Here is a 24,659-nt window from a genome sequence, read left to right as displayed (position 1 = left end):
CTGCCCAGAAATTGCTCATCATGGACATCAAAGAGCCAAAGGATATTGAAACTCCTTCGGCAGCGGGATCACCACTCGATGGCCCCAATCATGAAGGTCACATCGTTCTGATTCCCCGACCCAGTACCCACCCCCGCGATCCCCTCGTAAGTGCGCTGTGCTACTCGGTTTCAAGCTTCTTCAGAAAAAATAAAAATAAAATAAGGCTCTAACTAAAACTCAAACAGAACTGGTCTTTAAGGCGCAAGTATATCATCGCGGCAGTGCTATGCTTGGCTTCGTTCTCGGGTGCGGTCGCGCCCCTGTCGGGTCAGCTTAACCTGGCAGATCAGGAGAAGCTCTATGGGAAGACGAAGATCCAGGAAGCTTATGCAGTAAGTCCATGTTTCTTGCTTCCGCTCTCGCTTTTGCTTTTGCACTGGTTATACTATGTCATGTATACACATTGTGTCCAGATCTATACATTTATACGAAATACGAATGGCGCCTAACTTGTCATAGAATTCCGCCGCCTTGGCGGGCATGGCGGGTGGTCCGTTCTTCTTTGCGCCTATATCGCATATTTTCGGCCGCAGCTCGGTCATCTTCTGGTGCATACTATGTACGCTCATCTGCCAGATCTGGGGAGCGGTCATGACGCACTCGGACGACTATATCCCATTCATCATGTCGCGGCTTTTCGCTGGATTCTTCGGCGCCGTACCCACCGTGCTCGGCCCGCGCATTGTCACCGACTTGTTCTATCTGCATCAGCGTGGTCGCGCATTTACCATGTTGCACATGGGCTTCTTGTTCGGTACCATTGCCGGTCCCACTTTCTCTGGCTTTGTCTCCGCCAACACCACCTTCCCTGTGGAGTTCTGGTGGACGGTCGGACTGTTGGGATTCACTCTCATTTGCTGTTTCTGCTTCCTTGAAGAGACGGGCTTCGATCGTGAGAACTTTGAAAGAAATCCTGAGATCCCTCGGGGTCTTGTTGCGAACCGCTTCGCGACTTTCTTCTTTGGGCACAGTGTCGTGCTGCCCACAACCTGGAAAGAAACGGTATGTTTCTCTTTGCGTCTTCCCCGAATCAAATATGGAAATCCAAAGGAAGAAAATAAAAGTCAACTAACATCAATCCAGGCCAAAGTCGCTGTCACACCCTTCCTGATTGGAATCTGTCCCGTAACAATAATCATGGGCGTATTCACCCTCATCTCCTTCGGATTTTATGTCGGTGTCAACGCCTTGACCCCCGTCTGGCTCCAAAAGCCTGTTTCAGAAGGTGGCTACGGCTTCACACTGAAACAAAACGCTGCCTTTACATTCTGCCACTGGATCGGCATCATCCTCGTCCAGTTCTACGGCCACTACCTTAACGACAGGCTCCCCCTTGCACTGGCCCGCCGCTTTAACAACGGTGTCTGGAAACCGGAGTACCGGCTGCATGTCCTGTGGATCCCAAGTCTGATCCTGAACCCTATCGGACTAGGTATCTTTGGCGCGGCACTGCAGTATCATCTGCACTATATGGTCCTTGCGCTCGGCGTGTTCATTGTTACGATTGGCTCGTTGGCTAGCGTGCCTGTAACGGTGAACTATGTTGTCGAGTGCTTTACGAACCATCCTGCCGAAGCAGGAATCGTTATTGGAGCCTACCGCATTGCTTTTGGGCTTACCATTAGCTTCTACATTAACCCCTGGGTGGCGGCTGTGCACGTAGGCTGGGTTTATGGAATGATGGCTTTCTTTGCTATGTTCTCATTCTTCTTTGTTATGCTGCTTATGTGGAAGGGGCATGCTATTCGGGGTATTCAGTTTGCTAGTTTGGCTTCTAGTGAGGAGGGAGAAAAGTTGATGGAGGAGTAGATTGGATTTGGTGTATATGTATGTGTGTATGTTTACGTGATGGATAGATGTCTGGGCCTCTGTAGGCTATTGGGTTATAGACCTTTTAATTACCTAATAGATCTAATTATAATTTTGACCTTTCGAACCACAAGCTTGGAATCCTTTCTCTTTGCAAGTATGATTTCGACAGAGTCTTCAACAATTTCACTGCAGAGGCCACGGGAAATCCTTCCATGGTCGTCCCTTGTTCTCCTTGGCCAAATCAGAAAGCGTGACCCACCTCCACAATTTTTGGTTCGGATTCACAAGCTCATTACTGCTCCCAAGGCCACGAGCAGTATGGTTGATTTTCCCCTCACCCATCAAGAACCGTAGATAGATCGACGGTTCCCAGGATAGCTCTGATGTTGTCTCTTCCTTGTACTTCTTCAGCTCAACCTCACTGACAACAATACTCCCAGCGCCTGCCGTCTGCATAATACCAGCAATCTCATCAAACGAGCGAGTATCACCCGCCAGATGAACCGTATCCGGGATCTTCTCCCTGGGAAGAGCAGCCAACGACGCGACTGTCTTGCCGACATCATCAAGAGAAGTAAAAGAAACAGGCGATTGCGAAGACCCAATACATTCATACTGTCCATCTTTGGTATTGAAGCCAAACCACGGCCCGACGCTATCTTCCAAGAACAGCCCAGCAAAGACACGGCATATCTTCACGTCGGGGTTCAATTGTTTAGCCAGAGCCATGTGTTTCTTCTTCTGGTCCCATTCAAGGTGTGAGAAGTCATGGACGTAGTGGTCAACTCCGAATTCGGAGGGAAAGTAGACTTGGACGTCTGTCTGTGGCAGTGCACGGGCGAGTTTGTCTTTGAATGCGTGGCCCGATGGCCCGACTGTGTTGACGAGCACTTGCACGCCCTTGAGAGCCTCGGCAAGATTATTATCATCGTATTTTCGCGTGACAAATTTGTCATTGGAATTTTGTGAAGATTCTTGGCGCGATAAGAGGATGATGTCGGCGAATTGGTCGCGGAAGGGGGCGGAGAGAAATGCGGCTGCAATGTGGCGTCCCAAATGGCCGGTGGCTCCTGTTATGGCCACAACAGGTCGAGATGGAGATGACATTTTGTGATCTAGGGATTATTGTTTTGGCTACTTCTTGTAACGAGATTATGCTGCTGCTGGGAGAATGGGAAACTGAGTCTTGTGGGAAATTGAGTATATGATGTACCTCTCAACGCTTAACTTTCCACTTCCGGATTAGTGCTCAGTCGGATTGCCGCTTTTGGCTTATTGAGTAAAACTGAGCACGCCCTTGGGCCTTGAGCGCCCTGATTTGAGCTGAGCCTAGGGATGAGCGGCCTGAGTAGATACATCAATAAAATGCAATACCCTAGTCATATCACGTGAAGCCCTCCTCGTTGAGTTTATACCATCAGTTGACGACTTCAGTTTAACTCCCAGTAAGCAGCCAATCATAAATATGTATACCCTTCATAGTCTGTGTCTTTTCGATCCCCACCATCGCCAACATGTCACGAGCCGCGCTAAGAATCGCCCATTTCTACGATCGCCGCAATTCAGAATATCTTGGAGGCGTTAGGCAAAATGGGTCAATCACCCGGAGAAATGACATGCTGGGGACTCTTCTTGTGGTCAGCTTCGGAGGCGATAATTTTGATCGCGATGATCGGACCCTGCATCAGAACTGCCGTGATACCACGAATTCGGAGAATGTGGCCGACAAACTCTTTTACTGGCATTACAGACAATGTGTTCTTGCCAATATCAGAGGTGCCGGAGAGCCTACACTCGAGTGGGATTTTCCCATGGGGAATAGAAATAATGAAGGAGATCCGTGAAAGGCCGGTCCCGATTGAGAGACTGGAGGTAGACCCATCTCCAGACTCAAGCTGATTGAAAGTTCCATGGTTTACATACTAGCTTTACCAACCCCCTAAGTCTTATTGAAATGGCAGAGAAGCGCGGCGTTCAGAGTTTTTTTTTCATTGATACTAGAAGGGCTAGGTTTTCAACTTTTACTCTAGCAGCTCTCCAATTGAACGTTGGGACTTGATCTATTCAAGTACCGATGATCGTATCTTCTCGCTTTTCCAGTCAGCAAAAATGTTATAATGTTAAGATAACTTTTCCTTTTGCCCCCATTTCCACTCAATAATATTGTTGAGCTTTCCGCTAGGATTTCGATTTTCAAGAAGCTAAGCCGTCAGGAGGGCTTTTTAGGTATATCGTTCCAACAAGCTTTTTCTCCCCACCAATCTTTCTCGGAGGGGCAGTTTAGCGAAAGATGCGGCATCTACCTGATTTTCCTGAACAGGAACCAAGTCATTTTCAGGGAAGACAACCATTACCGCAATGGCCCCCATCTACGATCGCGGAATCATGGGGCTTATGCATCATGCCGTGGATTGTGTATGGTTTTTTATTTCGATTCCCCCAGGGTCGCTGCATCCATGGGAAATTTGATTGTTTCCTTGGTATCTCGCCTAGTGCCAAGCAGGGGCCTGTACTTGATCTTGTTTCCAGGGATGTGTGGGGCGCCAATTTTGCAAACCGAACGAACTCGCGAGAGCGGCTGATGAAGTATTCCAAATTGAATTATATTGTTTCGCATTGTATAAACTACAAGTGGATCTACTCGATCCCACGTAACAGAATAAGGATGCGGTCTTTTTGCTGCATGCCTCGTATACCTATATCAAAGTTTATTTCGTAATGATGGCTATATGCTTTAGAAGAACTAAAAGGCTGACACAGGTAGTACGTAGTATCAGTTACATATTATGCACGGATGGAAAAGAGGACATACCTCAGTTTTCAGAGAATATTAGTTGACTACTACATGTGCAGTGAATAGATAGTATGGAATAAGGGATCTAACCATTCTCTCTTGCCACGTCAACATTGAAGGCCAAGTCAGCCTCCTGTGTTGCCAGCTGGCTCTTTCCCCGCTTTCCCCGCTTTCCCAACCTCGGAAGTGCTGTATGCCGCATGCATCCTTCGTGTAGTCCCTTGAATTAACCGGCCTGCCTGCCTTCAAATATTTTACACGTTGCTATCATTGGTGCTGCTCCTGTGGTCGAAAAGATTTATATGGGAAATACAACTAGACTTAGAGCGTGTGAAATATTGGAATACTAGGCAATGGATCTGTATCTGCTGGAATATCACCCCTCTAGGCTGGTCTTCCTTGTATCCTAGGTCAGAAGGGTAACCCTGGGGCGGGGTTGGGCTATCCCACTAGAAAGAAACATTCAGGTTGTGAGACTTGCTCACCGGCCAACCTGCTAATGCCTAAGTGTTGTTGCCTAGTACTACAGAGTAAGCAAACATAGGTTAATAATGGAAGTATCAGTGAAATACCCGTCATCCCAAAGACGTGCAATAGTGAAATTCAGGCAAAGGAGCCGAGGCTGTGATATTGAAAATGATTGGCTTGAATGTCTACCTACTTCATGTGCACATGCATAGCCCGCTTCAAATATTTGTTTCAAATGTTGGAGATGACCGACATACAGACTACCCCAGCTCCATCCCTGTATTATGTTCATGAATACTAGAGATAGACCAGTCTGGACATTAATTCAAAATGAGGCTACTTTATTTGCGCAGAATAATCAAGACAGATTGTGATTTTACTGCTTATGATATTAACCTGGTGTTCGGACATAATCACCTGCACTTTAATATTATAAATCTTCAAATGTTTGTCCCCTTGTATGTATTTATACCTGTGCATCCTTTTGGTGTTGGAGTTGAAGAGGGTTCAAATGTTTAAAGCAATACCCATATGTGCATACGTATTATGTCTACGTATGCAGTAAATCACAGGCTGTATAGCTTCACATGAGTTAACTGCACAATGTTTTTAGCCCCGTGAGTGTTTGAAGTGTGGCATTAACATATGCAAGGCTAGCTATCAATAATATCTTAACACATGTACATATGTGCAGCCACGTACGCACTTATTTCAAATACAACTAAAATATCAACATTTCTACTTCTATGTATCTTGATGTCCCTCTCCCCTTATCCCGAATTCTTGGGTTTCTCTTAGTTACATACATATACCAGTACTCCAGATATCAAGTACTGGTTGGCCAACTTTACAAGAGTGATGCGAGCCTTGTCCTGTAGTGAGAACACGCACAGACCACTCAAGCGTGACTAGTCAATGTAGGAACCCCAATCAGGATAATGTAGCAGCCCCAATCGGGATGTCAAACTGACATCCGGACCATTACTAGTACTTCCAGGCATCTCCGCACGGTGTCTGTGATTTATTGTAAGGCAAGGTGCATTCAAATGCAAGATTTTCAAATATCGCCGCTATGGGACTCATGTATACTAATTATACTTTACCATACTAAAACATATACATAATATAAAAAGCTTTCTATCTACCCGTGGGAATAATCCAGACTTGCAGATTTTCTATTTTCTGGAAATCTAACATCATATTCCTGTTTTTAAAATGTCTGCAAAACGTTTCAAAGAGTTTCTGGCTGAAATTCCAGTCAATAAGTTTGAATGTTTCCCTCTAAGTCAGCGAACGATTTATCCAACAAAGATCATACATGACAATTTTCGTCTGGATATGCAGAGCGTCAGTATTTCACCGATAATATGAATTGTACTAATATGTGAGATTAGAGAACTGAGGATGGAGGATATAACCTTCAGATCCAAGCAAACAAAGAAGCAAAAGACACGTCAATTAGAAAAACTGCCCCAGACACGTGGGCGAACGTGATTGTCGCTGGAAATTCAAATGCAACTCCGGAGGACATACGAGCTGCGATGGCAAAGAGTAGAGCGACAGGCACAAAGCAGTACCTTTAGGACCTACTAGTGCAATAGGGCATTCGCCCTCTATATGATAGCTGAGGGAGACTGAGGGCTTATATGAGTGAATGGATGTTTGGAAAGTGGCCGCATAAGTACTTGGTAAGCTTCCTCAGTACCAAGTCATGTAACTGGTTGACCTGAATAACTAACTGTCAGTTAGTTATTTAAGCATTTCTAACTAACTAGCCAGGTCTCATGTACTTAGAAGAATCATCCTTCTGGATCCACACAATACACACATACAGCATGTCCATTCAAATCTCCTTCTAAGAGGTCTACAACGCCTACCTCCCATGCGGCCATGCCCAAACAAGTGCGACCGTAGAGAGTGTCAACTACCAGTGTGTTTACTTTCTGTATCTTGACCTATAAAGCTCAGACTGCCAGCGCTGGGTTTTACTTACACTAATTATGTGAAGATGGGAATGATCGTAGGCTAGCGCGAAGGTTAGATGTGCGGGTCAATCTCGCTAGCAAAACAACAATAAAGCGCAGCGCAACTGGATACTAATAAGTCGTAAAGAACACCCGTATAGGCCAGGTGAGAGATGTGTAGGTGTGTGCCTTTCAAAACTGTAGCGAATCTGGCTATCACGATTCACGATTCACTATATGTGCAGCGTGCTGCTATTCGGCTGCCAGTTGTTACCGCCTCCAGCCTCCATCCCGCACACCAAAACCTTAGCAATATTAAATGATAGGGAGGTTCCCCGCTACAGTAATTAGTCAGTCCTTCATTTGAAACACAAGTTCCGAAACACAGCCATAGGTTCTGAAAGTTCTGATAACATGGCCTGTAGTGCAAAAATGCACTAAGGCATTGCGGAGTCGTATAGAGGACAGTTGGGTTGTATACTTAGTTTATTTGAAGAATTTGAACAACTAAAAACACGTCCTCGTACGGTGATTCTCACTTTCAGGAGCAATGTTTCTTGTATTATGAACTGGGGTTCAAAAGGTGACCACTTTACTAAGTAGGGATATATTTTTTTGCGACAACACTACTCCCATTATATAAGCTCAAAACAAAGACTGATTGGTGGAAAGGTCGCCAAATTGACCTTGCTGCTTTCAGCTTGACTGGCGAAGTCACGTGGGGTCCGGGGATGTCAACCCGCGCGTTTCATTTCACTGAATCTGTTCACCTATCTCGCCCTCGTCACGGTGAAAGTTGGAATTCTGAGATTCTAAAACGATCAAGAATCTTCAAGGTCTTCGACAGCGATTAGTACTCCTATCTTTAACTCCGGCCATTGCCCTGCTAGCCTTGCAGCCGACGTGTTGGAGAAGCTGCCATATCACTACCCACCCCGAATTACCGTTCCAGGACGACAGACATCACCAAAGATCGAACCATGGCTCAACAGGCTCAAAAAGGCCTACTATGGAGAGATAATGACATGGGCGAACTTGCCCCTACGTGGACAATAGTACCAGATCTCTCCGTCATCAAATCTGTTGCAGTCGAACATCTGCCCGAAGGCTACACCGATATCAATGTTTCATTTTTCGCGGAAGGGTCCTTCAACAAGTTATATTGTGTGTCTTCACCACACATATCACAGAAGTACTTTTTACGTGTAGCATTACCGGTGGAGCCCTTTTTCAAAACAGAGAGTGAGGTTGCTACTCTTGCTTACATCCGCAAACACACCACAATCCCTGTGCCTAAAGTACTAGCCTACTGCTCGTCATCTGATTGTGAGCTTGGTTTTGAATGGATTCTGATGGAGAAAATTGAGGGGGTTCCATTGTCTGACATTTGGAACGAGATGTCTTTCGACTCAAAAGAAAGCTTGACCTTGGAGATGTGCAACCATCTGAAGGTTCTTCATGATCTTCCCTTTACTCAAATTGGAAATCTGTACTTTCGCTCTGTTTCAGAACAAGTAGGCACCGGAAAATCAAGCGGAGGCCTTGAAACTAACTCATGCAAGACTGCCATCGACCGCGGCATCGGAACGGAGTTTGTGATTGGCCGCGTTGTTTCTCCTTGGTTCTTCAGAGACAAGCGCATCTCTCTTTCTGCCGCCCGTGGCCCTTTTTCATGCTCATACCAGTACATGATGGCGAAGACACGGATGCAAATCGAGCGGATCAAACACTTGTCTCCTCTCCCTACCGATGATTATTATTCTGAAACCGATGAACTTTTAGCCGAGGATCAGGAAGATGTTTTGGATACGTGCCACAGCCTAGAGGCGCTGGTGCCTCATATTTTCTCTCCCCACGGTCGGGACGATGAAGATAACTTGCTGTACCATGATGATCTTTCAGCTTCCAACATCATCGTGGATCCGATATCCCATCGCGTCACTGGAGTAGTAGACTGGGAATGCGTCTCTATTCATCCTGCTTGGGAGGCAGCAGAGTTTCCTTTCTTTTTGAGAGGCATTGAAGTGCCAGAGCCGCCACCTCAAGAACCGGGGATTGTCGAACCTGACCTCGTTGAGATACGAAAGGACTGGGAGAAAGTTTGCCTTCGACGTCTGTATAGAAAGACGTTGCAGGATAATTTTGAATTGTCGCCAGATATAATGCGCAAACAGAAGTTTTCTTTTTGCTTGGAGAATATTGAGATGAATTGGACAGCTTCCCAATACTGGGCACAAACTCAGCTTGAAGAACCCGGGCTGGAGACGGGTCCAACTACATTGCAATCATAGCATCAGAAAATTTTGGAGATGAACGTTTTACACCTGAACCCAAAGAGTTACGCAGTGGACAATTTTATTTCTCTTTAGTGATTCAGTTTGTCAAAAGCCCACTGTTAATTATCAGTAGCGTCACGGATCCAGCCAACATTGCAATTGCCGAGACCCTTTCTACGGTAACCTAAAAAAAACTGTGGACCTAAGTGGATCTACGTGTTGAAAATCCACTAGCGAACTATGAGTTTTTTAGCAAAGATTTGTCAGCTGAACCAATATTTGTAATGTAAGGCCGTATAAATCCGGATAAAACCGAAAGGCAGTCCGGCGGTTTTAGGGTCTCTCCTAGAGGCATTTCTAAGCATTGTAATTTTCATCGAGGCATTACTTTTTGCTTCTTAGTAGGCATAGAAGCTAGTAGCTACTAGTAATCAGTACTAGCTATATAATCTTCAATATTATCTCTGCTTTTTCATCTACAGCATCTTCTAAAACAACCTCTATTTCTCTTAAGTCTTATCTGCAATTTGCAAAGAAATAACAAGTCACAATGGCTCCCAAAATTGCTATCGTTTTTGTACGTTCCAGAGTGACTATCTGTGATATTCCATTCACCCTGACTATCATTTAGCTAACCTCTCATTATTTTGCATATTTAGTACTCGATGTACGGCCATGTCAAACAGGTGGCAGAGGCTGAGAAAAGGGGCATAGAAGCAGCAGGCGGCACGGCCGATATCTTCCAGTGCGCAACTCCATTCCTTTCAACCCATTGGCGAATCTTGAAAAATTGGAACTTACATTTTACTAGAATCGCAGAGACTCTCCCCGAGGCCGTCTTGAGCAAGATGTATGCTCCTGCCAAGTCCAGCTACCCAATTGCCGAGCCTGAGGATCTCTTGGAGTATGATGGAATTCTTTTTGGAATTCCCACCCGTTTTGGAAACTTCCCTGCTCAGTGGAGGGCTTTCTGGGACAAATCAGGTTCTATCTGGGCATCTGGTGGCTACTGGGGAAAATATGCCGGTCTCTTCATCTCTACAAGTGGCCAAGGCGGTGGTCAGGAGTCAACTGCTATCGCCTCAATGAGTACCCTCGCGCACCATGGCCTAATCTACGTTCCACTGGGTTACAAGCACACCTTCTCGCAGTTGACCAACCTTGACGAGGTTCACGGTGGCAGCCCCTGGGGTGCTGGTACCTTTTCTGTAAGTCACTAACGATTTGATTACTTGACTTGGAAATTATATGGATGCTGACCGCACTCTATGCAGGGAGGGGACGGTTCTCGCCAACCTAGCAAGCTTGAGTTGGAAATTGCCGAAGCCCAGGGAAAAATCTTTTACGAGACTGTCTCCAAATCTACTTGACTGCATGGTAGCACCCAGTCAGACCCCAAGAGTTTGGCATCCAACCCCACGGCAGCTGTGAAACAGTCACCGCAGCGGTCACAGGGGAAACAGGAAGTCACCGACAAGGAAGAAATACGTGAGGGACCATGTGGCCTACCTAGCAAGTGTGCAATTCAATAATTACCTAGGACAAATGAGAGCTCACCCTCAACATACAATATGTAGTCTTGGAGTTCGTGCAACGAACAATAATATACAATACTTATGTAGAGTACATGCTTGATTCCTTGGAGCCCTGGGAAGTATCTTGACCGATTGACCGATCAATTCAACGCCGTCGTCACATCTCTGGAGATTTGAAGGATACTCGTGAGCTCTTCCTGGGGCGTTCTTCCCATACCACACTCGGTCGCAACTCCAAAGTCTATCTCAGTGGGAATGACTTCCCGGGCTGCTTGAAGTCTTCGGAATGTCCCTTCCGCGTCGTTTGCATGCACCAGTCCGAGATACAATTTGGTTTTGTTAATGGCAACAAGTCGTTTCAGAGGCTCAAAGTATGCTGTATCATCACGGCTCTTAGGAACAGGCATGTGAATCCAGCTCAAATTGGCACTCGGGGATATGCAGCGGGTCAAATCATTGGCGAAATCCACCAAAAGACCCAGATCCTCTGGCTCAATGAAATGTTTATGACCTAGGTCACCGTAGCACAGATGCCATCCAACGGGAACCTCGCTTGGTAGCTGGGCACATAATCTCTGAGCACGTTCGAGTAAACCCTGGCGAATAGGCGAGAAATGCGGCTTGAAAAAGTCGACGGGCAATCGCCCTCGCTCATACTCCAGAGCAGTGACCATAAAGCATGTGTCAAATTGGATTGCGAGATCGTCCGGTGGAATGGACTTCAGAATTGATTGGATCGCATCAAAAATTCGTTTTTCGTAAAAGGGCTCCAGCTGAGCTTGAAATTCCGATCGTACATGACCCTGAATGCACTCGTAGGGCGTCGGTATGGACACTTGAAAGCGAACGTTAGACGGGATGGTAGCATTCTGACGAAGGCGAAGGAAGTCCTGGTATGAGTCTTTTGCAGCCTTGTCGTAATCGTTGGGCTTCACGTCATCTAGCGTAAAGACTCCGGAGTGACCTTGGGGTAATGGCTTGCCCCCGATGGACTCGTGGATCGTTTCCACAGGGAATCGAAGACGTTCCCAACCGATAAAGTTGCACCGGTCCCCGGTTTCTCCGTCTGGGATCGAAAATAAGCGACCAGGAAGTGCTTCAGATAAAGTAGTGAATACTTCTTCGCTGGTAGATAGAGGTATACTTCCAACAAAGTGAACACCACGCGCATGGACTGAAGCGGCCATGGTAAGCACTTAAAATAGGCTTAAAGATTGATGAAATAGAGCTGCTGAAATTGAAGAGTTGCCTCGGAAAGGGATTTTGGAGTTAAGCGCCAATGTTTGTGGAGGGAATCTGGGTGGTTGTCACATAAATAGAAGTTAGGGAGCTTGGGCCGCGGGTTGGAAACAAAGACCCGCAGAAGGCTGGGAATGACCCACACGGCGGCCGATAACCGCCACCCTACTGCTCAAGTGCTGTTTCCCGCCTGTATTGTATTTATCATATATAGGAATATCCTCAGGGATTCGATCTAATGCAGCGCTGAACATAATGGAGTTCATAGACTAATTTGAATTTGGAATTACTCGTAATTTACTTTCTGCCGGTCGGAAAGTTGAAATTGGGATGTGACCTAGGGGTGGCCTCTATCGGCCGCCATAGTACACTGTACACCGTACCCCTCAAGTGCTGGCCCTCCCTTTCTTCTTGTTGCTCACCTCTCTCTATCTCTCTCTCTCTTCTCTTGTGCGCAACATTTTGAACACAATCATTCCTACATCTGCTTTTCAAAATATTCCGTTGTATATTTTATTTTTGTCATGGGTATCCAAGATGACTTTCCTGATGTCCACTGGATCTGGAAAGGAGGCATCTCCTTCGTCTATGAGGTTCATCCTCGCATCGTGGTCAAGGTCCCACAACCCGAGGAATTTGAGAGAGAGCAATTTCAGAAAGAACTCGAGATTTATAAGATATTTTCGCAACATCCGCCCTGCCCTTACTTAGTGCAGTGTTTCTTCTACACAGACAACGGCATTTTCCTCAAGTACATGCGAGGTATGACCCACCCCTATTATCATTTGACAGGTAAAAAAAACAACTAAATTTGGTATAAGATATATCCCTTTTCTATAGAATTCAAGATAATCATATCCAAGATCAGAAAACTAGGATTGTTACTGAAGTAATAAGACTGGAACCTCTACACCTACGAAAGGAATGGATGAACGACATTACTCAAGCCGTCGCTTTCCTGGAATCGCTCAACCTCGCTCATGGTGACCTATGACCCGAAAATATCTTGCTCGATCACAATAAATTGAAACTTTCTGATTTCGATTCTACGGCGCAAATCGGGACAGACTTCGAAGCTTGTATGGCCCCATATGGAAGGATACTCAACGACAAAGACTCGGACCAAGGACGACGTGGAACTTCCGGCTTCCTGGGTCCTCGAACAGAGCAATTTGCCCTTGGTTCCTTGTATTACTTGATAAACTACGGGTTTGAGGTTTATGGAGACCGATGCCTTACCGAGGACCCTAAGGAGAATGGTCCTAAGGTTGTGGAGTTACTGTAGAACATGGAATTTCCGAAGCTAGATGCACGTGATCCGCTAATTGACGATATCATCGACAAATGTTGGCACAATAAGTATGCCACGATTGCGGAATTGGCCGCATACACGGAGACGCTCATCCCTAAAAGAGACAACCAGAAAAAGAGCGATGCCGACACAATCTCCATCCCCCGATGGTGTCACAACAGCGAAGCAACCAATCCCGAAGAAGTCAATAGCGGGGAACCGAATGACCATAGCTGTGACATGGATCAAAACCATCTTGCGGATGATTTCTCTGCCAAAAAAGCATACTGTCAGGACCTGGAGAAGCGAGGACTTCTCAATATCCTTGCATCAAAAGAGCCTGAGCAACTTGGATTTCCTTGCAAATGGTATAGACACAAGTTGTGTGAGCAATCGAACAAACCCTAGCGGATAAACTAGATAATGGGAATGGCTGGTGGTGGCTTGATGGAAAGAAAGTTGACAGGTAAACCACACGAACCGGCAGAAAACTGGATCACGGCAAATGCTCTGCCTCAGGTCATTTGGATGGCCAGAACAACCTTGGTGTTGGATCGCGGCATATCTGGGGGAATGAAAGGGGCAGTGTAGAAGGCAAATGGGCGATGTTCGATGGGAGTAGGAACAAAAGAAAAGATGGCAATATGTAGTTAATGAGATGACCCACATTTCCAGGATCACCAGCAACTCTCATCATCCTTACCAAAATTTTTCATAGCCAAGTGGAGACTTGGCTACGTAGACGTGGATGCAGAACAGTTCTCAAGATATCGCAGCAATGGCAGTTTGGTTAAAGTAACCCGACCGCAGTTAATTTCGGTAAGAACCTGCGAGACTACACTGGCAAAGCCATTCCATCTGCCCTCAAATCACTCCCAGCTTCTAGGACCGTCCGGAGATCTTTGTCCTGAAACGTCCGGATAATCTGACCTCTCCCAAAAATCTCTCTATCCCAACCATCAAGAACCTTAACGGTATGGCCCCGCTGGCGCAATCCTTCCACAACTGTTGAGCCCATGCCCTCCTCAATATAAACGGTCTTTTCATTCCCTGTTGCTGTATGAAGGTGTCCCGTTGACCCGATACACACTCTTGGGGCATCCAGCGCTTGTTGAGAATTCATTCCAAACGAAAGCATATTCATCAACAGCTGCACATGCCCCTGTGGCTGCATAAACCCACCCATGACGCCGAATACGGTATTCAAAGATCCATCCGCTGGGCTAGTAGCCATTGCGGGGATAATGGTATGATATGGACGCTTGCCTGGCGCAAGGGCGTTTGGATGGCCAGGTGTGAGGGAGAAATTAGCACCGCGGCTTTGTAGAGTGAAGCCACATCCACGCGGGATAATTCCAGTCCCGAAGCCGTGATAATTACTGTTGACAACTGATGCGGCGTTCCCGTCGCTATCGACGACAGCGAAGTACACGGTGTCGCATGAGTTCAACGCGGGGCTGCCATGGGAAAAATTGTTTGATGCTGCGTCCGAGTTGAAAAGAAGTGCTCTTTCCGCGATGTATGAATCAGATAGAATATTCGGGATATCTGAATGGGCGGGGTCTGCAATCCACCATGAGCCATCTGCGAAGGAAATGCGGAAGACTTCAATCAGAGCGTGGATATAGTCGACAGAGTTGTGCTGGAGACTGGATAAAGGTGGGATCTTCTTGGTACGTTCTAATTCCTCAAATAATTTGAGTGCCATGAGAGCAACGAGACCCTGCCCGTTAGGCGGATGCTCCCACACGTCGACCGCCTCCTTGAAACGAACACAGACTGGACTGGTCGCTATACTTCCCACATCTGCATGGTAGGATAAATCCTCATAAGAAAGAAATCCATCACGATTCCTTACCGCTTCCACAATCGCATCTGCAATAACACCTCGGTAGAAACCATTCTTTCCTTCAATAGCGAGCTTCCGGAAGGTCTGCGCAAGAGCAGGGTTGGTCATAATCTCGCCGGCCACAGGCGCACGAACCACCTCATTTGGGGTATACTCGACTTTAAGAAGTTCGCGGTAATTGGGCGACGCCTCTATCAACGATTTCGCATTTTCTTGCCACTAAACGTCGTCAGTAAGTCCTTGGAGTAGGGTCATTTGCAGAAAGTACCAAACGGGCCGATATCTCCGAAACAGGAAACCCCTCATCGGCCAGGGAAATTGCAGGCTTCAAGACCTGCTCGAGCGACAAATTGCCGCTCCCAAACCTTTCGACAGTATCCACCCACCCACTTGCCGCCCCTGGAGTCGTGACTGCGAGAACACTGTTGAGTGGTATATTTTTCAGCGGGAGCTGTGAGCTTTCCAACCGTTCTCGAGCCTTCTCAAGCGTAAGACTCATCGGGGCACGCCCGGACCCGTTGAGCCCATGCACTTTCTTGGTCTTGTTATTGTAGAAGAGACAAAATATATCACCCCCGATCCCGGTTGATCCTGGCTCAGTCACATTCAACGCAGCAGCTGGAAGTAGAATCTATTAGTGAAAACTATCTCTCTGTCAAGGTGGAAATCCAACATGCCCACTGCGATAGCAGCATCCTTCAACGGTTAGTAAATATGCTGGCCTAGATGATATGAAGCACTCACTGCTGCATTTCCACCATTCTCCAGGATCTTCTGACCAGCTCTCGCGGCGAGTGGCTGGGAGCATGCTATCATGCCCGAGGTGCTATATATGGCACTTCGGCGTCCGAGAAATGGAGTGAAGAGGCTCCGATTAAAGGGGTGGGCCATTTCTTTTGCAGCAAAAAAAAAGGAATCGCGGGGGGAAGGGAGAAATAAACGCGAGAAAGAGGATAATAGAAAAAAGAACGGGCGCTTTTGGCCTTGCTTTATGCTCCGTATGGTAGAAAGCGATGATGATATAAGATTTCGAGATCTTACTAGACAATTTGGAGGTTAACACGCGCCCGGAGTTGGCAAAGACCTCCCCGGCCGTAGTGACGCACACTGGATTACACGTACGATGTAGGCAAAAAAGTGAAGCTTACTAGTACGGTGCCTAAACTTGCTTACTTATTGTCGCAGCTCGAATTTTCCCTATTATTTGCTAATGCCAAATGGAATATGGGAAGCTTGAAAGGGTGGGGGCGGGGAATCCATAACTTGAGGGGGTTACTGCTGGAAGGGGAAGTCTCCCCATTATGATGGCGACCCTGATTTGAAAAGAGACTAGTGCACAATAACAGAGAAACCATGAAACAAGATTTACCCAGATTACTACCGTGAAGCGGCCAACGAAGCGTGCTTCACGGCCTGAGTATTTGATGGACGCTATTCGATCCCGTCAAGCCAGCTCTCAACGTGCGTTTTCTTTGAACTCCAGTGCTTTTCCGCGTCTGATCCAGCATCATCAGGCTCTTCCTCTTCTTCAGTGTTTTCCAAATCAATCCATGAATGCTGGTATAAGGGTTTTTCGCAGCGAGGATACCCCGTTGATCTTAACCATCCAAATATCCCACGGGTGGCTCCCTCCGAGACCAACTGGGAGGAGAAATCATAGTTATAATCGCTTAGTGTTGCATGCTTTATGCTGGTGGATAAATGTGTTGCTTGGTCAAGAGGTATGGTATTATCTTTCCCGAAATCCCGAATTGAATGCCCATTCACCAATATCCATTCCCAAGACTCGTATTCTAAGAAATGAGAACATTGAGTATGTTGCCGGATCATTAGGTCGGTATCGCAAAGGTTTGTGCTCCCAAAGGGCTTCCAAGGCCAAACTGGAGGTCTGTCATGGCCTTTGCAGGCTGTAATGAACGATAGGCGGCATTCGTCATCACGGCGTATCGATTCACCGTTACTGGTCCCCATATTGCAGGTCAGAAATGTTTGAGTTGTTGTGGCCCAAGCCGAAGCTGGAAGATCCAAAGCCACCATTCCTGCTCGTATGTCGCGTAAGACAGTCTTTGCAAGATCTGTGAGAATTGCACCGAGCCAGAGGGGCCCGAGTAAGGGGCTTCGATTTGCCAAAAATACGGCTAATTCAAATTCAATCTTTCTGGGTGCGATGGAATCTATAATCGCAAAAGCTGGATTCAGCCAGGCGCTGACAAGGTTGCACTCAATAACTGGATTGAAAAAGGTGCTGTGCAGAAGAGAACGTAGACCCCACGGATTAGAGCTTAACGTCATATACTTTGGAAGCATTTCAGTATGTTCAATAAGAAGATCTGGAATGGAAGCTGGTAAAACACACTGTGTTAGTTCCAGCCGAGAAGCTTGTCTAAGAAGCGGAAGTGATAATGTTCTCCCGCTTAGGAAAGGAATGTAAAGGACACCGGCAAGGGCGACCGAGCACTGAGCGTAAAGTCGGTGGTGCACACAAAACCGACAGAGGTATTTGAGGGCGGTGTTAGACGATGGGGCTTCTGCTTTAGCACCCAAAAACTTCTTGGTGGCTAAGGCAAATCTTCCGTTCTTTAACGAGATCGACCATGGTGACAAATAGACTTGGCCTTTGTACTTGACGGTCGCATCCCAGCCATCATTGGAACACAAAATCGCCCGCCACCAGAGGAGTTCCTCTTCATAAGCATCGTCGCCGATATCAATTTCAACCATGGGGTAACTGTCAGAGTCTGGCAATGAACCCTCCATCCTATTCAAGGCGTAGCTCATATGACATTCGTGGTCACCAGAGCGACCAAGCAGCTCAACCCATCGAGCAGACAGTATATAGGCCCATGCAAAGTAAAGGACTGATAAATAGTTTCCTTTGTCATATCCCGACAGTCCCTGAACTCCAGGCCAGTCAAACAGAGCAGAGTCTTCAGACAACTCCACATTTAATCGACAGCCAACTGCTAATAGAAGTTGCTTGGGCAAGACTCTTGGGGGTAGATCACAGTTTCCGTCAGAAGTCCTCCATGCTGACCTACCATTAACGACAAGACTGCCTTCTCCTTGTTCTGATTTCTTCTCCTCACAAGCAAACGAAATTGTCTCGTCAGATAAAGCAATTCCACCACCGAGGAAAGGCGGTGTTTGGCTGACAAGAGGCCTCATGTTTATGGCTTGCTGGGGTAGTAGGTGTTTGTTCTCGGTAGGTAAATATGAAGTCCATGTCTTGAGGCTATCCTGAAGAACCTGGCTGAACACATCATCACCTGGGCGCAAGGCGTCGCCCATCTTCGCATACCGGCAAGATAAATGCAGATATACAGAGGCTGCCCGAATCGCCTCGCGGGGCTTTTGTCGGCGGAGGAGAGGGTTGGTCAATTGGAAACCAGGACTGAGTGCCCACTCTTATGTATCTTGATTCGAAGTTGGAAGGTCCAAGTTGAATTAATCGGGCGAGAGCAATTTGTTTATTCGGAGTACGCAAAGGGAAAAGAAACCGTGCGGTCATGCTACTACGTAGTTCCACAGTGCACACATTTCCTTGGTAAACAAGAAGTGATTCCTTATAATGCGGGGCTCTCATAGTGATGAGCTCTCGCGCGGGGTAGTCGAAAAACCAACCTTGTTGCAGATGCATAGTTAAGAAGGCGCCGTTATGCGTATAATTGAATAAATTGAATTAATTACCACACAACCACGAGCAATCAAAATCAGCCCAAACTTTGTTCAAAGCCTGGCTTGGCCATTGGAAGCTCAAATCAATTATTTTAGAGTGAATGGGACGTGTCTTGGTGTGAAAAGTGATGGTGGGAGAATCACTAGTAGATCTGGATTCTTAGGATTATGGTGGGCATGTAGTAAATTATTAGTTGCACGCAAGTTTCGTTAAGGGGAGGGGGTCCGGCCAATCGTGAACGGTCTTGGCGTTCGGGAGCGCGCGTTGCTCTATTTAACCCAAAAAAACGCTGTGTCATTATCGGCAAATTGCGTGGCAAAAGCCGAGGTCGAACTATAAATTAATAAAAGCACCAAAAGCACCAAAAGTACTGTCAGCCATTCTATCTGAGTCTAGACTCTAGGGAATGCATAACAACGTTCTGTCACTCTGTAATTGAAGCTGTGATATACGTCGTGGATTGACGGATTGGGTCTCTATTCATGCACAATATTTTTACTCATATATTCAGATTCTGGAGTGATGGCAGAAGGTTGCTTGAGGAGTCAGGACATACCGCAATTAATCAATTCAACATACTCCGTTTTTCCCAGCTCCGAAGAAAAATCGTATTCCACCCACATATATTCAATAATTCCGTGCAGGATAGGGTGTTTAGTTGGATTGACGTTCATTGCATTCTCAGGCTCCGATATCGGTGACTCTGAGTTCCTTAGCAGGCAACCTTGTAAGGATTATGGTAACGATCTGGATTCAATGTTAGCGGGACTCTGTTAGAACCCTGTGGCATTTGGTCAGCCCGTTCAAGGACTAAATTATGGATAATACTACTATTCAGTAACGAGAAGCTGAGACTACTGGAGCTGTGGTCCCTCTAATCTCTTTCGAGAGCCACGGTCATTTCCGAGCTGATGTGAGACGCTTTCTAGGAGACGGCAGGATTCTTGATTCCAGTTTTTAGTTATTTCGGAGTTAAGAAGCAAAGGCGTCATAAATTAATTGGAATTAATTGGAAAGGTCCAAACTTATGAGGTCTTTCATCTCACTGCAGTGACTACACGGTTGTCTGTATAGGGATGGCTTACCTGATAATAATCAGCACTTACAGCCCCCACCGTAGCCAGCCAATTATCAATCATTTCCAACTCCTCCACTAAATTATGAGGCTATTGATTGCACTGTGGAGCTGAGATATACTTTCAAAGATAAAGTAAGGCGTCCAACTCAAAGTCATGATGCATCTCCATTGTACAGGGCTGAGTTAAAGCTTGGCACCTCCGAGCCCGCACCCGCACCCGCACCTGCACCTGCACCCACACCAACGCAGTCTGGGTAAGATTCCGGCCGATTTGAACTCACTGTTGATTCAGCTCCGAAGTTTAGCACAAGACCATGGGGCTGATACGAAAGCTCGAAAATACTAGTACTCGCGTGGACACATGGGCATCATGACCCGCATACAAGAACTAGTATATATTGGCGGTGTTCGCCAAAAGGTCATCCATCTTCAAGTTTCAGAGACCTTCTTCTCCAAACCGCGAGTTTCGCAACTCAAACGCAAGTACCACCATGCATCAGCCATTTCAGTATGACACGGATGTTCTCATTGTCGGGGCTGGCCCGGTCGGCATGCTGCTGGCATACCAACTTGACCGTCTAGGCATCTCATGCGTCATTGCAGAACGCAACCTCGGAACCACAAAATGGCCGAAAATGGATCTGACCAACTGTCGGAGCATGGAGATGCTTAGGGTGCTTGGACTGGCGAATGACTACAGGGCGCAGACGAATGCTGTCAGCTCAGACGCAAACTATAACTCGGTCTTCATCACAAGTTTGTCGAGTGAAGGGACCTTGCTTGCTGACTGGGTATGTCATTAGCAATATACCAGTGCTTTGATGATTTTGGGTTTTTGAAGGCTGACCGAATGGCGAACTATAGAAACTTCCGTCGGTTAATGAACATCGCGAATATATCAAGGCACACAACGACGGGACACAACCCGCGGAGCCTGGTCAACGGTGCTCGCAGATCGTTTTTGAAGCTTGGCTTAAGGAGATTATTTGCGAAAGACCGAATGTGACGACTAGAATTGGATGGACGTACACGCACCATGTTGAAACAGACAATGAAGCAGTGGCTACTTTCATCGATAGTACTGGCGCAGCGCAGACAGTCCGGTCTCGCTATCTGGTAGGCTGTGACGGTGGTAGCAGTAAAGTCCGGAAATCCACTGGAATTCAAATGCTCGGGGGTCAAGTGTATGGTCATTCTCGGGCGAGTTACTCGTTGATTATTCAATGACTAATTGTTTCATTAGTCCCGCACGGTTCCACCTGACTCACTTCAGGTCCGCAGAGCTAGCTGAAAGACTGCATTTCGGGCGTTTCTGGCATGCATTTCCAGTCGGCGCCGGATTTGTCATTGACCAGGATGAGAAAGACACCTTTACAGCACACTATCCGCTGACTGGTGGAGTCACCGATCCCACTGACCCATACGAAGTCGTCTACAAAGTTCTTGGAGGGTGTCTTGGAGAGTGGCGGATCAAGATCGATGAAATTCTCGTCCATAGCGAGTGGCAGCCGAGCTTCAGTATTGCAGAGAGGTATTGCACACATGGTGGACGCGTGATGCTCGCTGGAGATGCAGGTAAGATTCCCGTCTCGGTCTCGGTCTTCCTCTTTCGCTCTGGTGGTAAAGAACCTGGACTGAAAAACTATTACAGCGCACAGAAACCCGCCCCATGGCGGCTACGGAATGAATAGCGGAGTTATAGACGCAGTTGATCTTGGATGGCGACTCGCCGCAGTTATCAAAGGATACGGAGGTGACGCACTGCTGAAGGCATACGGTGTTGAGCGACGCCCGATGATGATTCGGGCTCTTCAGCGATCCCATCGCCACGTTCTCGAGCACGTCAAACTAGGAGCTTTATACAACCAACACTTGGACAGTTTGACGGGTAACTCATCTGAAGCCGAACGAAAGCATGCACTAGAGGTCGTGAAGAATTATATCACCACGTCAGGACCCGAAACATTAGACCGTGGTATTGAGCTTGATCTCAGGTACGATCATTCGCCATTTATCTATCCCGATGGTACACCACCTGTTCCATGGGAAGTGGGAAAATATGCACCAAGCACTCGGCCAGGCTCTAGAGCACCCCATGTGTTCTTGAAGGATGGAAGCACTAGCATTTACGACTTCTTTGGGGTGGAGTGGACCTTGATACATTTCGCCGGAGAGAATGAGGCGGATAGTGCCAGCACATTTTTGGACGCAGCAGAGAAAATGGGCTTTCCTTTGAAGTATGTTGTACTCAGGGGAGAGAATCACGTTCACAGCGTATGGGAGCGTAATATTGTGCTTGTGAGGCCAGACACGCATGTTGCTTGGAGGGCAAACAAAGGACCGTTGTCACCAGAGGAAGCAGAAAGTATCCTGCAGGTCGTCTCGGGGAATCAACAATGTCCAGGATACACCGAGTCCGAAGAACTCTCCCAGGCAGAACAAGAATTCCTCAAGACCGCAGAAGTATTTACAGGCAAGAGCAGCAGTGATAAACTAGCCATCAGTGGTGAGGAGGAGACTGTTTGAGTTAAACCCTGTGGTCTATCTTGCGGTGCTTACTAGAGTCGGTTTTTATTGGTGGAGAATGTTTTACTTAGAAGGCAAGGTCACCTAGAAAGTGTCACAGAGGGGTCAGGTGGCCCCCTCTAGCTGTATCCAGTGCTTACTTCCACCCTTTCCCCTTCTTCTTCTCTCAATCCCCCCGAGAGAGATTGTCCATAGCCAATAAAGTTGCTTTTTTCTTCGTTTTGCTCGTCGAATACGCCGGAATACGTGCAATAGCCCATAGAATGATGGGATCAGAGGCGTGCTCGAGGGGTCTCACTGTCGAAGACGTAAGCACAATTCGCGGCCTCTTGGAATTCTCCAATCACGAGATGAAGGCCTCTGTTGCCGCAGCTGCTATTTTCCCTCCATCATCTCTCGCAGCGGGTAATTTCCGGATTTTTTTCACATCTAGAGCCATTCCAGAGTTATTGAGAACTAAATATAGGAGTTGGTAGTTTTCCTCGATGTAGGCTTTGGCAGCAGTAATCGAGGCGTCGGAAGCAATGTCGATCTCGATGCTGGTTATCTGCCAGATTTGTGGACCTCCGAGGTCGGGTTCATCTACGTCAGTCCCTTAAATCCGACAATCTCCGACCCCGTACTATCACGGGCATTCGACCAGTCAACATCCAGGTATGAAATTATACGGTCGTTTTAAGCTCGATATAACCGGGAATCAGACATTGCGGAAATAGCATCTTGACGGAAATAACACTTTCGTGGTAATGTATAAAGTCTCCACAATGTAGCATACCTGAAACTGCTGAAAAGAGCCTGAGGCAAAGAGGAATAACTGAATTAGAAGACCAAGCACCATCACCTCCAGCCAGAATGTCGACTCACAGAGCCCTTGTACTTCATTCCCGGGAAAAGCCACTCGTTCTCGAAACACTCCCCCGTCCCATTGCATCTGCTGGTGACGCGATTGTTCGCATATTAGCCGTTGATATCGTTCCATACATGGGAGAAGTGATAAGCAACAAACGACCATACCCCCTCTCTCTGCCTCTAACACCGGGGAACACCGCCATCGGGCGAATTCACGAAGTCGGACCGGACTCCGTTGCCCTCACACCAGGCCAGCTGGTATTCTGTGAAATTACCATTCGCGCCCGAGATAACCCTGCCGTTTCTATTCTGTATGGTATCCACGGGGGCGGATATCCCGCCGCACAGAAATTGATGGACGGAGTTTGGCGCAACGCGACGTACGCCGAGTATACACGGTTCCCATTAGAGAATCTGTACCCACTCAACGAGGACCTTCTTCTGACGAAACTGGGGTACAGCGTGAACGACCTCTGTCTGATGCCTACTTCCCTTGTTTCGTTTGGTGGTCTTTCGGAGGTCGACGTGAGACCCGGCGAGGTAGTCATCGTGGCGCCAGCAACAGGGCGGTATGGCGGCGCCGCTGTCAGCGTTGCATTTGCAATGGGCGCAACAGTGGTCGCTGCTGGGAGAAACATGGCCACCCTGGCCAAACTTAAGGAGGTTCATTGTACAGACCGGCTAATAATTGTTCAACTCACCGGCGACGAGGCTGCTGATGCGGACTTATTTCGAGAAGCAGCCGGGAGGCCGGATGGGGCAGATGTCTACCTTGACCTCTCGCCACCAGCGGTCCAGGGATCATTGCTGCTGTCATCTGGCATAAAGGCATTACGTCCTTTTGGTCGATGCGTCCTGATGGGAGGGAACTCGGGAAATATTGACATTCCGTACCTTGATATCATGTTCAAGAGTATTCGGATCCAAGGGCGGTTTATGTATGATCGCCGGCATGTCTTGCAGATGATTGAGATGATTGAGTCTGGATTACTTCCTCTTGGCCACAAGTCAGGTATCACCCACACGGAAGAATTTGGACTTGAGGAAATCCAAGGCGCATTGGAGGCGGCTGGGAATCTGAGTGGTTGGGGTGGTCATGTTGTGCTGAAACCATAGGCCATGGAAATACTTTGCCCTTCCAAAAAGTTACTCAGGATCAAGAGTCAAGAAATAAATGGATGTTCCATGATGATGGCCCATTTGGAATTTGGTATGACGATCTCTAACCACAAAGTTTTTTGAATTTATCCTCTGCAAATA

General features: G+C 47.1%; 12 protein-coding genes across 12 annotated transcripts; 7 read left to right on the top strand and 5 right to left on the bottom strand.

Annotated features, from left to right (window-relative positions):
- Nucleotides 1-20: 20 nt before the first annotated feature.
- On the top strand, nucleotides 21-1,851 carry N7466_004006 (Major facilitator superfamily domain general substrate transporter; the record flags this gene model as incomplete). The annotated part of the gene is made up of 4 exons (XM_057163403.1): nucleotides 21-146; nucleotides 228-374; nucleotides 502-1,044; nucleotides 1,126-1,851. 4 exons carry the CDS (start codon nucleotides 21-23, stop codon nucleotides 1,849-1,851), a joined length of 1,542 nt encoding a protein of 513 aa, XP_057022084.1.
- Nucleotides 1,852-2,037: 186 nt separating this feature from the next.
- N7466_004005 (isoflavone reductase family protein) lies at nucleotides 2,038-2,961 on the bottom strand (the record flags this gene model as incomplete). The annotated part of the gene is made up of 1 exon (XM_057163402.1): nucleotides 2,038-2,961. The coding sequence occupies one exon, from the start codon at nucleotides 2,959-2,961 to the stop codon at nucleotides 2,038-2,040; it is 924 nt and encodes a 307-aa protein (XP_057022083.1).
- Nucleotides 2,962-3,368: 407 nt separating this feature from the next.
- Nucleotides 3,369-3,698, top strand: N7466_004004 (uncharacterized protein; the record flags this gene model as incomplete). Its single annotated transcript, XM_057163401.1, has 1 exon — nucleotides 3,369-3,698. One exon carries the CDS (start codon nucleotides 3,369-3,371, stop codon nucleotides 3,696-3,698), a length of 330 nt encoding a protein of 109 aa, XP_057022082.1.
- Nucleotides 3,699-8,060: 4,362 nt separating this feature from the next.
- N7466_004003 (phosphotransferase family protein) lies at nucleotides 8,061-9,371 on the top strand (the record flags this gene model as incomplete). Its single annotated transcript, XM_057163400.1, has 1 exon — nucleotides 8,061-9,371. One exon carries the CDS (start codon nucleotides 8,061-8,063, stop codon nucleotides 9,369-9,371), a length of 1,311 nt encoding a protein of 436 aa, XP_057022081.1.
- A 535-nt stretch (nucleotides 9,372-9,906) lies between these two features.
- Nucleotides 9,907-10,726, top strand: N7466_004002 (NADH-quinone oxidoreductase; the record flags this gene model as incomplete). Its single annotated transcript, XM_057163399.1, has 4 exons — nucleotides 9,907-9,933; nucleotides 10,016-10,101; nucleotides 10,168-10,564; nucleotides 10,631-10,726. The coding sequence occupies 4 exons, from the start codon at nucleotides 9,907-9,909 to the stop codon at nucleotides 10,724-10,726; spliced, it is 606 nt and encodes a 201-aa protein (XP_057022080.1).
- A 305-nt stretch (nucleotides 10,727-11,031) lies between these two features.
- On the bottom strand, nucleotides 11,032-12,078 carry N7466_004001 (uncharacterized protein; the record flags this gene model as incomplete). The annotated part of the gene is made up of 1 exon (XM_057163398.1): nucleotides 11,032-12,078. One exon carries the CDS (start codon nucleotides 12,076-12,078, stop codon nucleotides 11,032-11,034), a length of 1,047 nt encoding a protein of 348 aa, XP_057022079.1.
- A 576-nt stretch (nucleotides 12,079-12,654) lies between these two features.
- On the top strand, nucleotides 12,655-13,415 carry N7466_004000 (serine/threonine protein kinase; the record flags this gene model as incomplete). Its single annotated transcript, XM_057163397.1, has 2 exons — nucleotides 12,655-12,892; nucleotides 13,198-13,415. 2 exons carry the CDS (start codon nucleotides 12,655-12,657, stop codon nucleotides 13,413-13,415), a joined length of 456 nt encoding a protein of 151 aa, XP_057022078.1.
- A 36-nt stretch (nucleotides 13,416-13,451) lies between these two features.
- N7466_003999 (uncharacterized protein) lies at nucleotides 13,452-13,676 on the bottom strand (the record flags this gene model as incomplete). The annotated part of the gene is made up of 1 exon (XM_057163396.1): nucleotides 13,452-13,676. One exon carries the CDS (start codon nucleotides 13,674-13,676, stop codon nucleotides 13,452-13,454), a length of 225 nt encoding a protein of 74 aa, XP_057022077.1.
- Nucleotides 13,677-14,256: 580 nt separating this feature from the next.
- Nucleotides 14,257-16,161, bottom strand: N7466_003998 (gamma-glutamyltransferase family protein; the record flags this gene model as incomplete). The annotated part of the gene is made up of 4 exons (XM_057163395.1): nucleotides 14,257-15,489; nucleotides 15,539-15,888; nucleotides 15,948-15,966; nucleotides 16,015-16,161. 4 exons carry the CDS (start codon nucleotides 16,159-16,161, stop codon nucleotides 14,257-14,259), a joined length of 1,749 nt encoding a protein of 582 aa, XP_057022076.1.
- A 540-nt stretch (nucleotides 16,162-16,701) lies between these two features.
- Nucleotides 16,702-18,558, bottom strand: N7466_003997 (uncharacterized protein; the record flags this gene model as incomplete). Its single annotated transcript, XM_057163394.1, has 1 exon — nucleotides 16,702-18,558. One exon carries the CDS (start codon nucleotides 18,556-18,558, stop codon nucleotides 16,702-16,704), a length of 1,857 nt encoding a protein of 618 aa, XP_057022075.1.
- Nucleotides 18,559-20,515: 1,957 nt separating this feature from the next.
- Nucleotides 20,516-22,550, top strand: N7466_003996 (uncharacterized protein; the record flags this gene model as incomplete). The annotated part of the gene is made up of 4 exons (XM_057163393.1): nucleotides 20,516-20,815; nucleotides 20,889-21,208; nucleotides 21,268-21,599; nucleotides 21,676-22,550. 4 exons carry the CDS (start codon nucleotides 20,516-20,518, stop codon nucleotides 22,548-22,550), a joined length of 1,827 nt encoding a protein of 608 aa, XP_057022074.1.
- An 852-nt stretch (nucleotides 22,551-23,402) lies between these two features.
- Nucleotides 23,403-24,515, top strand: N7466_003995 (putative isopropanol dehydrogenase; the record flags this gene model as incomplete). The annotated part of the gene is made up of 1 exon (XM_057163392.1): nucleotides 23,403-24,515. The coding sequence occupies one exon, from the start codon at nucleotides 23,403-23,405 to the stop codon at nucleotides 24,513-24,515; it is 1,113 nt and encodes a 370-aa protein (XP_057022073.1).
- Between the last annotated feature and the right edge of the window lie 144 nt (nucleotides 24,516-24,659).

This window comes from Penicillium verhagenii (genome assembly GCF_028828195.1).
Source record: "Penicillium verhagenii strain IBT 33310 chromosome Unknown utg000005l_segment0_segment0, whole genome shotgun sequence".
NCBI lineage: Eukaryota > Fungi > Ascomycota > Eurotiomycetes > Eurotiales > Aspergillaceae > Penicillium > Penicillium verhagenii.
Note: the sequence above shows the minus strand (reverse complement) of the source record. Positions and strands in the feature narration are given on the sequence as shown.